This window comes from Rhinopithecus bieti, unplaced genomic scaffold, assembly GCF_001698545.2.
Source record: "Rhinopithecus bieti isolate Rb0 unplaced genomic scaffold, ASM169854v2 scaffold_36315, whole genome shotgun sequence".
Lineage (NCBI taxonomy): Eukaryota > Metazoa > Chordata > Mammalia > Primates > Cercopithecidae > Rhinopithecus > Rhinopithecus bieti.
This window is the reverse complement of record NW_016815814.1, coordinates 1,778,185-1,792,868: the sequence shown is the minus strand read 5'-3', so window position 1 is coordinate 1,792,868 and position 14,684 is coordinate 1,778,185. Positions and strand designations below refer to the sequence as shown.

Here is a 14,684-nt window from a genome sequence, read left to right as displayed (position 1 = left end):
AAAAAAAAAAAAAAAAAAAAAAGGCTTCATTGATACGGTTAAGTTCCCAGGACCCATGCCAGGCCTGGTGGCTCATGCTTATAATCCCAGCACTTTGGGAGGCTGAAGTGAGAGGATTGCTTGAGGCCATGAGTTTGAGACCAGCCTGGGCAACTTAGCCTGACCCAGTTTCAACAAAAAATTAAAAATAAATAAATAAAATCAAAAAATTCCCAAGATCCTCAGTCCTTTAGAGATGGACTAAATGGCTGGCAGCATCACAAAAGCATCCTGAATGTGGTGGAGCTTATGCTGAGAGCTAAAGTTTATGTATTTTTATTTTTATCTTTTAATTCCATTTTCCCACAAACTTTTGGAAATTCCCATGTGAGTGTATGTGCATATGTGGAGCATTTTTCTTATCCCTTCATCATTGATGGACATTTGGATTGTTTCCATGTCTTCCCTATTGTGAATAATGCTGCTATGAACATGGATGTACAAACATGCCTTTGAGACCCTGTGTATTAGTTCATTTTCATGCTGCTGATAAAGACATACCAGAAACTGGGAACACAAAGAGGTTTAATTGGACTTACAGTTCCACATGATTGGGGAGGCCTCAGAATCATGGCGGGAGACAAAAGGCACTTCTTACATGGTGGCATCAAGAGAAAAATGAGAGAGAAGCAAAAGCGGAAACCCCTGATAAACCCATCGGATCTCATGAGACTTATTCACTATCACGAGAATAGCACGGGAAAAACAGGCTCTGGTGATTCAATTACCTTCCCCTGGGTCCCTCCTGCAACACACGGGAATTCTGGGAGATACAATTCAAGCTGAGATTTGGGTGGGGACACAGCCAAACCATATCACCCTGCTTTTATTTTTTTGGGTTAGACAGCCAGAAGTGGAAACACTAGATCATATGGTAATTGTATTTTTAAAGTTTTTGAGGAAACACTATACTGTTTTCTACAGTGGCTGCACCACTTTACTTTCCTACCAACAGTGCACAGGGTTCCAGTTTCTCCACATTCTCACCAACACTTTTCATTTCTTTTTATAGCTGAATAATATTCTATTGCATGCATATACTATATGTATTTTGTTAATCCACTTAGCTGATGGACATTTGGGTTGTTTCTGTCTTTTGTCTCATTTTTCTCTTACTGTGAATAGTGCTGCCATGAACATCGGTGTATGTGTGTCCCTGCTTTCGATAGTTTGGGGTTACATACCTTGGAGTGGAATTGTGGGACTGTATGCCTCATTTTTTGAGGAATCTATGGGCTTGTAAAGGTAAACTGTGCTCTGTAAGTCAGCGCTATCCGTCCCAGTCTTCTGAGCAGACAACCCTGGGCGGGGGTCCTTCCTCTCTCCAGTGTGCTACCCCGCCCCCTTGTTTGCTCTCTAGAAAGCACTTCTCTGAGCCTCTTTTACGCAGAGGTAGGGCAGCTGGCAACGAAGATTACCTTGGTGTCCAGTCAGGCTGGCCCAGGGCACCAGGTTGGGGCCGGCTCTTGCGTGTCCCCTGAGGAGGTGTGTGGACAGCGGGGGAGGCTCCTCGGTCCTTTGCAAGCTCGCGGCTGAGTGGGGCCGTATCTGCCCACTCAGACGGCGCTGGGCTGCCAAGGTGAGCCGCCGAGGAGCCCGGTGCCCCGAGGCGGGCACAGCCGCCCCGCATGGGTGCCCCCGGCTCGGGGTTGACGCAGAGCCCTGCCCGGAGCCCCAGAGGCCCCGTTCCTGCCCCGGGCGGCCGTTTCGAAGCCTGAGCCGGGCAACGCGCCGCTCGCCTGGCTCGGCTCCCTCCCGCACGTCCTAGTAGCAAGCTGCAGCCTGGGCGCTCCGGACACTCCCGTCCAGGGCGATCCTGGCCTCCGCAGCCCTGCTGGCCCGGGCGACCCCCGACACGCCTCTCCTGGAGCTCGCACCTCGGCGCCCCACGGCCACCGGAGGCGGGGACAGGGAGTCCGGGGCGGGCCGGGCCAGGGGATCTGCAGCGGCGGTGCGAGCGTAACTCCCCAGCCAGAGCCAGGAAAGAGCCCCGAGCAGAGGAGGAAGGGAGCGGGGACCTGCCCTCCGCCTGCAGGCTTCTGGAAGAAGCGTCTCCTATTACGGCCCCGGAATAAGAAACCCCGACCTTGCCCGCTGGGCTCCGCGATGCCGCAGGTACAGAGCCCGCCCTCCGGGGGAGGATGCTCCAGGGACCCTGCGCTCCACCGGCTGCGGCCATGGGGTGCGGGGGCTTCTGAGTGAAGAGGGGGCTTTGCAAGGGATTCACTCCTGTGCGTTTCTTCGGGAGAGCCAGGCTTCCCCTCCTCTGTCCTTAGGGGAAGCCGCCCAGGCTCCAGGGAGAAAGTTGGGAGCAGGCGGGGGACTTGTCAGCAGGGGTTTGTGAGAGAGGCTCCCAGCGATTGAGAAGTCACCAGATGGGGGTAGGACTGGGGTTCCCCTCTGAACGGTGAGAATAAAGGAGAAAAGACGGCTGGACATTCATCCTTAATCTCGTGACGCCCTCCTCTCCACCCTCGAAGTTTCTATATTCTTTGCTTTTATAAACACTACTTTGAGCCTTCAGGTAGCATGCTTGTAGGGGTACCCCCCCAGGAGTGGCATGCCCCTGTGACCCAGGGGGCCTGCAAGGAGTGGGGCCTGTCCCGCCTGGGCTCCAAGCCTGCCCACCTCCTTCTTTTCGGCTGAGTTCTACTTCTCCTCCCTGACAGGTGCAGAGGGCAAGGGCTGAGCCAAACAGAATTGAGAGCTCAGAGGAAGGAAAAAATCAGGGTAAGGAGTTGGGAAAGAGAGGCAAGGAGAGGCAGCAGTGGGGCTGAGCCTCACTGGGGCACAGAGGGACTTTAACCCTGGCCCCAAGAAGACAGGCTCCAGATGTTTTGCCTTGGAGGAATATGGAGAGCAGGCTTTCCTGGGGGTGGGGAGGTCGGGTCCTGGGCATTTTCCTCATCTCCCTTTCCCAGGAAACTCAGGCTTGCATTCTTCCCTCTGTTCTACTGACATTTGTCTTAGGGTGCTCTCCAGACCTCAGCCCTCCTTCTATGTCCCACTTGCTGGTCTGATGTCTTCAGGGTTTGGGAGGGACTGCAGGGAGAGGGCAGGGGATAGGGGGACTCTGGCTGCCTCCCTGTCCCCACCAGGGCAGCTGACACTCCCCCAGACCCCTCACCCCTGCCCCATTGTGTGGTGCGGTGGAGTCCCTGTATCAGGATTTCGCTCCCCTTCCTTGCAACTGACGGAGGAGGCCTGAGAGCTCAGTAGTAACTCCTTGCAGTTCTAGGGTGTAACACTCTCCTCCAGGCTGTGCAGACATTATTGATCTCCTGCCTGGCAGATGTTGAACCTCTGAGTGTTTAAGCTATTAACCTCTGGACACTCAACCAACCAAGGAAAAATTTTGCTCTAGAGTCCCCATTCTCATCACTTGGTTAGTCACAGGTTGTGACTTTACCCTACAGCTTCTGCCTGGGGACAGACCTTCATAAATGCTGTTTCCAGTTTCTAGGGTCACAGCAGGTTCTGATGTGGGAACACGAAGTCCAGCAAAGAGAGAGGAAGGTGGCTGTTCTATGGCTCATGATTTTAGAGTCATGTTTTGCCAGAAGAGCAAGGAGAGCAGACAGGCTTGTCTGAAAGCCCTCCCTCTTAAAGAGCATTTAAAGTAATTTCTTACTCTTCAGCCTCCCCACACTCCCAACTTTTGTCCTTGAGAAAAGGTGCAACATTTCTGAGTCTTCAGTGGAATAGAAATAAACTGAGCCAGTGCTTGATTGTCTCTATAGCAATCCACCCTTCCCTAATTGAGCATGTGGTTTTCATTTGTTTTCTCCCATTGGTTCCTTTATTTCTACTCCATCACCCTATGTTCACTCTGGGCAGGTAGCTAATAAGTCTGCTTAGGTTACAGGGTGGTTTTAAATTTGGCAAGCTTTACTCTAACATGTAGCCAACTGTTTGTATGTCTTTCAAAGGTTTAGAATGGAGCTCAGACACCATACCCCAAAGATGCTGGCAGAGACATTCTGACTCATTAATGGAGAGCTGGCTGATAGCAGAGAGGGGTGATATCAGCCTTGCAGACATTGCCCCGGGGAATTCTGAGCAGTGTTGCTCACAGCACCACCTGGCCAGATGGAGACCACCATGGTGTTCATGGATGACAATGCCACCAACACCTCCACCAGCTTCCTTTCTGCGCTCAACCCTCATGGAGACCTTGCCGCTTCCCTCCCATTCAACTTCAGCTATGGTGACTATGATATGCCTTTGGATGAAGATGAGGATGTGACCAATTCCCGGACGTTCTTTGCTGCCAAGATTGTCATTGGGATGGCCCTGGTGGGCATCATGCTGGTCTGCGGCATTGGCAACTTCATCTTTATCGCTGCCCTGGTCCGCTACAAGAAGCTGCGCAATCTCACCAACCTGCTCATCGCCAACCTGGCCATCTCGGATTTCCTGGTGGCCATTGTCTGCTGCCCCTTTGAGATGGACTACTATGTGGTGCGCCAGCTCTCCTGGGAGCACGGCCACGTCCTGTGCACCTCTGTCAACTACCTGCGCACTGTCTCTCTCTATGTCTCCACCAATGCCCTGCTGGCCATTGCCATTGACAGGTGAGTGCAGCAGCAGTGGGGGCAACAAAGTCGGTCAGGGAGGAAGGAGCATTGGAATTGACCCCTCCTGTACTGCAGTTGCAGATTGATGAGAGGTGTCTCTATTCACCCTAGATGTGGATGCATGGGGGACTCAAAAGCTTGCCCATTGACTGATAGTGAGAAGAGTTCTCCTTTTCCAGCTTTGTTCAGACAGAAGGCAGCAGAGCCCTCTAGAGTTGGGTGATGGGAAGCTTTTGATCTCCCCTGCTATGGATGTTTTCCTAGATGTTATACCTTTCAAGGTCTAGAGTAGACAGGTAAGAGGAGATATTGAGGAACACTTTAAGCTCCAGGCAGTTACCTGTTGAGTCAACTTGGAAATCTTGAAGGAGGTTTCTATCTCATCAAGACTTCCTCTACTAACATATTAGCCATTCACTGTTTTTTTTTTTTTTATTTTTAATTATTTTTTCTGAGATACAGAGTCTCAGGTCTGTCGCCTCAAGGCTGGAGTGCAGAGTGAGCTGGATCTCAGCTCACTGAATAGCTCTGCCCCCAGGTTTTAATGCATTCCTCATGCTCAGCTCCCGAGTAACTGAGGACTACAGGCCCCCACCTCCGCCGGCTAGTTTTTGTATTTTTTAGTAGAGCCGGGGTTTCTATCCATGTAATAAGCAGCCAGGATGGTCTCGATCTCCTGAACAGCCAACTAGTGATCCGCTTTGTACGTTCTCTGCCCCCAAGTGCTGGGATTACAGGCTTGAGCCACCGCGCCCGGTGCATCACCTGTTTTTAAATAAGATTCAAGAATTTGTGGCTGGCTGTGGTTAATAGTTCAAGCCTATAATCCCAGCACTTTGGGAGGCCGAGGCAGGAGGAGCATTTGAGGCCAGAAGTTCAAGACCAGCATGGGTAATATATCCAGACCTCATCTTTTGAAAAAATAAAAAAAAATTAGCTGGGTGTGGTGGTGAGTGCCTATAGTCCTAGCTAGTTGGGAGGCTGAGGCAGGAGGATCACTTGAGCCCAGGAGTTCCAAGCTGCAGTGAGCTATGTTCATGCCACTGCACTCCAGCCTGGGTGACAGAGGGAGACCTTGTCTCTAAAAAATAAATAAATAAATAAAAAAGATTGAAGGATTTGTTTTGAAAAGAAAAAGAGAACATATGCTTATTTACTTTTTGTTGTTGCATTAATCACTTTGTACCTTTTAGTCCATTTGCACAGATAGTGCAGAAGAACTGTTTCTGGTGATCACAAATAAAATCAGGAAGAGCAGCCCTTGCATGTCTTCCTTCAACTTAGTCTCTTCCTTTAGTGTAAACTTGTGCTAATGGGCCAGGCTGGTCTTTGTTCCTCGGGGGACAATCTTTGCTAGCTCCTCTGCCCACAGTTGGACTGTCATTACAAAGCACCTGGTTACAGTCTAGAAACAATTACCCTGAGGATCAAATCAGGCCTCTGTGTACTTGGATCTGAACAGCCTGTCTCTGTCCCTTAACCCAGAGAGTCTGAGGCATACATGCTCTCCCTGTCCTCTGGCCTCAGGGATCTGAGGGGGTTTGACCTGGCCCTCACAGTCAGGACGGTGTTCCAAGGAGGAGCACAGCTAAGAGAGCTTGTTTTCTGAGACCACAGGCAGGGCGAGCAGGGGTGAGATGACCGAAAAGGATAACCTGAGAAAAGGGGGTTGCCAAGGAGCCTCTGTCTGTAAAACCGCCGAGGGGTGAAACCTCTGCCTCCCTTCTCCAGGGAAGGACATCTGGGAGTTAGCAGCTTACATAGCCCTTGGTCTGTCCCCGTAGATCCTTGCAGAACGCTACTTCTCCTTGGCCAAATTCCCTCCACTGAATCACAGAGTCCCGCAGTTTTTCATTTACCTGGGCAAGGACCCCAGGTGAACCCACAGAAGGAGCAGGAGGAGAGCAGTCAAGGAGAGTATCTGCCTCCTAGGTTCCCTTCAGAGCTGCCAAGGAAGAGCTCCAGGGACTTTGTCTCTGAACTTTTCTGAAAATAGAAGCCGCCACCTTCTCTCTTAGCCCATGAACAGGACAAAGCATACAGAGTCATTTCCTGATGTTTCATACTAGCAAGAAACTACATGTGCTCAGCTACTAAAAGTGGGGTAGGGTGCCTCCTGTGGAGTGGGACCCTACTCCCTGGATGAGATCCATTTTACCACTTGTATGGAGTAACAGTGGTAGGAGAAAATAGCTTCAAGGGGGAAAGGAAGCCAGGATACACTAAGGGGCATTGGGTTATTTGGAACATGTAAGAGTGATATCTATGTCAACCAGTCAGTCTCCATCTACTGAAATTCTTCAAGCTCATAACCTCCTTTCATACCAAACAGAGCTTGTCTGAAATACTGCAAGCTTTTCTCTTGCAGTGTGTTTACACAACGGAAATTAGATACAATAAGAAAGATGAATTAGAAAAAATGCTTTGCACCGTGGGGGCTGCTATGGTTGAGTGGGGTTATGATTGGAAGCTTGTACCCAGACCTCGAGGAAAGCACCATGGACCTTCACGGGGCTGCCCAGTGGTCTTGGCGGATGAATGGCTGCTCCAATGCCCATTCGTTTATTGATGTTTGTGATCTTTTCTTCAATTATTTTTATTTGTATGTGTTGTTACCATCTAATTGTGGTCTAGGAATCATTAATTTTTCTCTGGTCTCATGTGTTGTTCAGGATTTGATCGGTTGGGAGCAATTAATTTTTATCTTGGTTTATAACAAATACACTTAGTTGTAAAATGCCTTTATTTTGTTAAATGGAACTTCTGTAGCCATGTTAGCAGTTATTCTGCCTGGGTTTAAATTCTGGCTGTATTGTGTGTTGGGTCTTCTGTTAGTTATTTGGCCTCTCTCTCTCTGCCTCCGTTTTATCGTTTATAAAATGAGGATAAAAAGAAAGCCTATTGTATTGGGTTGCTTTGAGGATTAAATGAAATGATATATTTAATTGCTTAGAACAATATTTAAAACAGTAAGCAATAAATAAACAGTGGATGTGATAATTCTTAATTCTTAAATTAACCCTTATAGGAATGTCTACAGCAAAAAAGCAGATAAACTAATGAACATTTCTGATACACTAACCCCTTTGTTTTCATTGAAATTATTGTTTTATTATGTGGTTTTAAAAAATCCAAGATTTCTACAAAATGCTAGAACAAAACTATTTATCATCTACTTGCTTGCATTTATTTATATTATTGGTTCCATTGTTCTCCCAGGCATCTAACCTAGAAGAAAGTCTCCTTTGCCCCAGCTACTCTCCCTTCTTCACCAGCATTCATTCAACTTCCAGGTCTCGGCAATACCCATTTGTTCATTAGGGCTGGTATCCTAGTCTCCTCTTGGTCTTCCTGCCTTCATTGTTTCTTGGATCTCCCCATCTGTCAACCCTACTCCCCTGACAATCCATCCTAAGCTTTCATTCATTCATTCATTTAAACAATGCATTTTTATAGAGTAACTATGATGTGACAGATGCTATTGCAAGCACTGGAGATATGACAGTGAATAAGACAAAAAAAACTCCTTGCTTTCCTGGAGCTTATACCCAAGGGATGGAGAGAGATCCAGTCAGGCAAACAAAAGAGGAAGGTAATTTCAGAAGCAAGAAATACTCTGAACAAAAAACAAGCACACACGTAAAATGTTGAGAGTGACTCTAGGTGGGGTCTATTCTAGGTGAGTAGTCAAGAGAAGGGTCTCCGGGGAGTGGCCTTTGAACTGGCTTATGAATGATGCAGGGGGAAAGAGCCTGCCTTGGGAAGACAGGGAGCAAGCATTCCAGACAAGGGGGATTGTAAGTGCAAAGGTCCAGAGGCAGGAACAAACCAGACGGGTTCTATGAACAGAGGAACAGAGAGAAGGCCCCATGTGGCCCGAGGGAAGTAAGCAAGGCTGCAGCCAAATTAATCTTCTGTCTTGTACATGTCTCCTCTATCTTGCTTAAAAGACCTCTAATAACTCCATTGTCTACAAAGTATGGCTCAAACCCTTTCACCTGTTCTTCCAAACTTTTATTATCTAGCCCCAGACTGCTTCCTGGTCTCATGGTTAAACACATTTATGTCCTGTTTCCCCCAAAAAGGTTGCAATCTTTGTAAGAACTGTCACCATGGCTTTTTATATTTAAAAAAAAATTTTTTTAGAGATGGGATCTTGCTATGTTGCCTAGGCTAGTCTTGAACTAGTCTCAAGTGATTCTTGTGCCCCTACCTCCCAAAGTGTTGGGGTTACAGGTGTGAGCCACTGTGTCCAGCCAGCTTTTTACATGTCTGTTCACCCAGTGCCAGGCACTCGATGAGGGTGAAATTGCACGAAAACCCTATTGGGTGCCCAGAATTCACAGACAGCAAAAGGTTATAAAAGAAGTAAGACACAATCACAGCTCTTGAGGGGCTGACCATCTGGAGTTGCAGGTAGGATGGGACCAGGGAGAACTAGCACTTACAAAACAGTTAAAGAACAAGTAAAGGATAAATTTGAAGTAAAATTTAGAGAAGGATAAGATCATTTTGTACCAGAGTAGTCAGAGGAGGCTTCATGCAGGAGGTGGACTTCTAAGTGTCCTTCAACAAATGAAGATCAACAAAGGAGAGACAAGTTTTCCCAAGAAAGTGAGTAAAACAGTGTTCGGAAAAGCCTAGAGGTGGGAATGCCTGAGGTGAGTCTGAGGTAGCTTAGAGAGGGATGTTGGGCGTGGGTAAGAAACAGAAGGACAGTAGAGATCAGAAAGAATAGGATCTATTCCAGAAGGTCTCAACAGCTAGGCAGAGGGAGTCAGACCTGAGGGAAGCAGGAAACTAAGAAAGATCATGAGGCAAGCTGCGGTGGCTCATGCCTGTAATCCTAGCACTTTGGGAACCCTAGGCAGGTAGATCCCTTGAGCTCAGGGTTCGAGATCAGCCTGGGCAACACAGAGAGATCCTGTCTGTACAAAAAAAAAACTAATGTGGATTTAATAGGATTAACAGTGACTAATGTGAATTTAACAGGGTTTGTAAGTGCTAGTTCTCCCTGGTCCCGTCCTACCTGCAACTCCAGATGGTCAGCCCCTCAAGAGCTGTGATTCTGTCTTACTTCTTTTATAACCTTTTACTGTCTGTGAATTTACCAGGCATAGTGGCATGTGCCTGTAGTCCCAGCTACTCAGGAGGCTGGGGTGGGAGGAACCACTGGGTCCAGGAGATAGAGGCTGCAGTGAGCTGTTGTGCCACTGCACTCCAGCCAGCTTGGGTGACAGAGTAATACCCTGTCTTAAAAAAAAATGCGGCCGGGCGTGGTGGCTCAAGCCTGTAATCCCAGCACTTTGGGAGGCCGAGATGGGCGGATCACAAGGTCAGGAGATCAAGACCATCCTGGCTAACATGGTGAAAACCCGTCTCTACTAAAAAAAAAACACAAAAAACTAGCCGGGCGAGGTGGCGGGCGCCTGTAGTCCCAGCTACTCGGGAGGCTGAGGCAGGAGAATGGCGTGAACCTGGGAGGCGGAGCTTGCAGTGAGCTGAGATCCGGCCACTGCACTCCAGCCTGGGCGACAGAGCGAGACTCAGTCTCAAAAAAAAAGAAAAAAAAAAAAATGCATCATGAGAGACCTCTGCCCGAGCCACAGGTCTGGGTTTCCTTTTAATGTGTAGACACTAAGATCCCACAGCATGTGGGGGCTCCAGGGAACTTCTCTTTTACCCAGAATCCTGAGGAAACTGGCCAGTCTATATACCTGTGAAGAAGCTCTCTTCTTCTGTCTTGATGAAGCTAAGGCCTGAGTGATCTCACCCAACCTTAGGAAGCACAGAAGCCTCCTGGTGAGCTCATTAGTCAGGGCCACTGGCCTGAGGATTGGGTTGTGTTATCTCTGCCCATTCCATGACTAGCCTAGTAGCTGCTGGGACCACTGTTACCATGATTTGATCCGGGACTTGGTCCTGGGAAGAGAGACAGAGCCCAAATACTTCTTTTCCAGCCCATTGTTATCACACGTATTGCCTGGACCATCTCTTTGTCTAGCAGCCTTTATTCCTTGTTCTCTGGGAACTGTTAGCTCTGCATGAATCTGGACCGAAGCCACTGTAGTGGCAGACACACAGGGCAAGCCAAGGACATACTCATAAGCAAAGAAAAGCGGCTGCCGCATGTCAGACCCCTTTTTGGAACACCAATAGTTAGAAACCAACTGTGATGGAGAGGAAAGAGGAGAAGGGCTGCTGGGATGCCAGAAAGGCAAGAGGAGGGGGCATCATTTGCTCTTGGCTGAAAAAAGGAGGAGGTAAAAAGCATTCAGAGAGGCCACTGGATTTGCAGCAAGATGTGGGTCTGAGTCATTGTTCTGTTGATATCTAGTTGTGTGGCTTTTTGGCAGGTTAACTTCCCCAAGCCTCAGTTTTCTCATCTATAAAGTGGACATCGTCACTGTCTTACTTATTTAATAGGGTTGGAATTATCTAGTGAAAAAGTGGATTTGAAAATGCTCTGTAAATTGTAAACTTCTTTATAAACATAAGCAAACATAGCATTACTAATGCTAGAGTTCTGGAGTTCTGGTCCTAGCATTGACAATGCTGATGGAAATCCTTGAAAGAGTTTTCCGCAATTTGCCTATTTGTAAATATATCAGGAATGCCTCCCGCACAGCTCATGGCACTAATCCTGGGGATGGAGTTGGGGTGATGTCAGAGAGACTCAGAATGAAATAACTATCTGATAGTCACAGATTACCCTGAAGATTAGTTTTGATGTATAGAGTTTATCCTATAAAATAGAAAGTAGGAGAGGACTTGCAAATCGAGTATTTGCCAATAACAGGTAAAGGAAAATTGCTGTGTATACAGAATAGCTCTGGGAAAAAATACATTTTAAAATGTTAGTAATTCCTTGTATATTAATAGCTTACTGTTGCTATGTGCAGTGTCTCATTGGAGCCTCATAGTATCTAGGTAATATTCCTATTTTATACATGAGGAAAGTGAACCTATAGAGATAAGAAAAATGACTCAGATTCATAGAGCAGCTTTCTGGCAAACCTGGGATTAGATTTGTGGTCTTCTGAGTCTTAGGTCGGTGTTCTCTCCCATATGTTTATTGAAAACACACTCTGTTTGAAGCATCTTAAAGGCTTAGGTAGCTACTATCGGGAAAAGGAATGGAATTATGTGGTGAAAATTCTTATAGGGAATAAATATGAAATAGGAAATTTCTTTGTCAGAGTAATCAGCAGAATGTGGTGGGGTAGATGGAGAGCAATGGAGCCAATGAGAGCAGAAGGTCTAGACTCTCCGTTTTCATTGTAAGTCAGGGCTAGTTTGGGGCTCTGGTTACATCAGGAGCACTGCGGTCTTAATGAAGGGCTCACGGTCGTGCATTGACAATGGCATTGCCAACATCCTGCAGACATTTCCCTTTTTACTTCTGGCGCTTGGGAGATTGGCTAGAGTGCCAGGGATGGCAGTCAGCGGGTGTCCAGAGTGGGCGCAACCCATCCTACTTCATCTAACCTCTGGGGGCTAGAAGAGAGCTGGAGGCTTACTCCTGCCAACTCTCTAAAGGATGCTCAATAGGCTTGAGTGCCCAGGCTGTGAGGGAGGGACAGAAAGAGCAGAAATACAATCAAGAAAAAAAATAAGTAAGAATGAACCTCTCTTCAAATCAAAATTCCAAGAAAGATGACTTCATAAGGATTGGTTTCAAAGGAAACGGAGCTGGTTTGGCTTTCCTTCAGGCCCTGGTCACATTTGCTCTGGGCTCTACCTGGGATAAGTTCTGGACACGTGAGACCGTGTTTGTTTCTAGTGTTGACCAATCAGTCCCCTCCCACTTCACTCCCCATCTCTCTCTTTCACCAACTTCCACCCCCTGCCAGCCACTGGATGTCTTCCAGGAAACCGGAGCTCTCTGCATAAGCTGTGTGCATTCTCTCTGGGAAAGAGGCTATCAGCTCTCATGCCGCACAATGACTCACATCCCCCCTAGAAAGTGCTCTCTCTGTTTCTGGACCACTGTGGTAACAGCAATGTGGGTTTTCTTTTTTTTTGAAAGGACAAAAGCAGTGTCTTTTACTCTCTGATGCTTTGCGGTTGAAAAAGAAATACATTCATGTATATTCTCAATTGATTTTCACATCAACCCTGTGAGGTAGGGTTAAATGTTTTCTATCAAGGAAGGGTCCTGTGGTCTGTGACCTTGAGAAAGTCATTCATCTCTCACTGCCTTCCATTTTTCCACCTGAAAATGAGACACATGGCCACAAGCTTTTCCTCCTCCTTTGCATGCAAAGCAACAATTTTTAGAATGTGGAATGAAGAAAAACCTTTGCCCACTGTTTCCATTGGAAAGGGCAGATTCTCCCAACTCTTTGAATTATCTTGCCCTTTTAGCTCTAAACTGAGAGGTAATTAGAATGAACAGCCCAAGAACAGGAAGGAGCTGGGAACAGTGCCAGGCTAGAAACCGATGGGAGGAATTATTATATTTAATACTAATTGTTATCATTTTGAGTACATATTAGGTTTAAAACTGTGCCAGGCACAGTGCATACATTATCACATTTAATATTTAACAGCCAACAAAACTTTTGCAGATAAGGAAACTAAGGGTCAGAGTGCATCAACAAAACTTGGCTGAGGTTGCACAGCTAATTAGAGATGACCCTGGGGTTTGCTTCAAGTTGGCCTTTTGCAGAAGCCCATGTACCACTGGGAGTTTCCTCCACACATACCATTTGGTTGCTCCTTAGAATGTTGCAAAATGAAATAGCAGATTCGCTTGAGCCCAGGGGTTTGAGACTAGCCTGGGCAGCATACGGAGACTCTGCCTCTATAAAAAATAATGAAAAAGAGTTAACGCGGGTGGTGCATTGCACCTCTAGTCCCAGCTACTTGGGAGGCTGAGGTGGGAGGATTGCTTGGGCCTAGGAGTTCGAGTCTGCAGTGAGCTATGATCATGCCACTGCACTCACTGCACTCCAGCCTGGGTGACAGAGCAAAACTCTGTTTCAAAAAAAAAAAAATTATCCAGCACTTCTTTCTCACAGTGGCTCCCTCCACTTGTGTTCTTGCCCTAGGTATCTGGCTATTGTCCACCCACTGAGACCACGGATGAAGTGCCAAACAGCCACTGGCCTGATTGCCTTGGTGTGGACGGTGTCCATCCTGATCGCCATCCCTTCCGCCTACTTCACCACCGAGACGGTCCTCGTCATTGTCAGGAGCCAGGAAAAGATCTTCTGCGGCCAGATCTGGCCTGTTGACCAGCAGCTGTACTACAAGTCTTACTTCCTCTTTATCTTTGGCATCGAGTTTGTGGGCCCCGTGGTCACCATGACCCTGTGCTATGCCAGGATATCCCGGGAGCTCTGGTTCAAGGCGGTCCCTGGATTCCAGACCGAGCAGATACGCAAGAGGCTGCGCTGCCGCAGGAAGACGGTCCTGGTGCTTATGTGCATCCTCACCGCCTACGTGCTGTGCTGGGCGCCCTTCTATGGCTTCACCATCGTGCGCGACTTCTTCCCCACCGTATTCGTGAAGGAGAAGCACTACCTCACTGCCTTCTACATCGTCGAGTGCATCGCCATGAGCAACAGCATGATCAACACCCTGTGCTTCGTGACAGTCAAGAACAACACCGTCAAGTACTTCAAAAAGATCATGCTGCTCCACTGGAAGGCTTCTTACAATGGCGGTAAGTCCAGTGCAGACCTGGACCTCAAGACAATCGGGATGCCTGCCACTGAAGAGGTAGACTGCATCAGACTAAAATAACCCCCTGGACTTTGCCAAGTTTAAGCACAAGGCAGGGTCCTGCGGACACTGACTAGTGTGCTTGGATGCACATCAACCTGGAACTTTTTGTGTGCGGCAGAGGGCAGAGTAAATGGACCACTCTGTGAACCATGTTTTCAAGGAGCTCAGAGTTTCTAAAATGCATGTGACCAGACACTATCAATAGTGGCATTTGTTGAATGTCTAATTTGCACACCAGTAGGTACTAGTAAGACCTATTTATGTTGATGACGTTTAGCTGGCAAAATGAAATTAGAATTAAACAGAGGAAAATGTTGTGGTGCAGATAGAAATAAG

The 14,684-nt window shown here is 47.5% G+C and overlaps 1 protein-coding gene across 2 annotated transcripts; it reads left to right on the top strand.

The window, feature by feature from the left end:
- Positions 1 to 1,893: 1,893 nt before the first annotated feature.
- PROKR1 (prokineticin receptor 1) lies at positions 1,894 to 14,366 on the top strand. Of its 2 annotated transcripts, XM_017853764.1 has the most exons (4): positions 2,113 to 2,154; positions 2,709 to 2,769; positions 3,969 to 4,613; positions 13,670 to 14,366. In XM_017853764.1, the coding sequence occupies exons 3-4, from the start codon at positions 4,129 to 4,131 to the stop codon at positions 14,364 to 14,366; spliced, it is 1,182 nt and encodes a 393-aa protein (XP_017709253.1). In that variant the 5' UTR covers positions 2,113 to 2,154; positions 2,709 to 2,769; positions 3,969 to 4,128. The 2 variants fall into 2 exon arrangements, with proteins under 2 accessions (XP_017709254.1, XP_017709253.1); XM_017853765.1 differs by lacking the exon at positions 2,709 to 2,769 and having other exon boundaries at positions 1,894 to 2,154.
- The last annotated feature ends 318 nt before the right edge of the window (positions 14,367 to 14,684 follow it).

Excerpts from the sequence above, each read along its gene's own strand:
- PROKR1 (XM_017853765.1), top strand. The coding sequence starts at position 4,129 with ATGGAGACCACCATGGTGTTCATGGATGACAATGCCACCAACACCTCC. Across the intron at positions 4,614-13,669 it reads CTGGCCATTGCCATTGACAG|GTATCTGGCTATTGTCCACC; the intron begins GTGAGTGCAGCA and ends TTCTTGCCCTAG.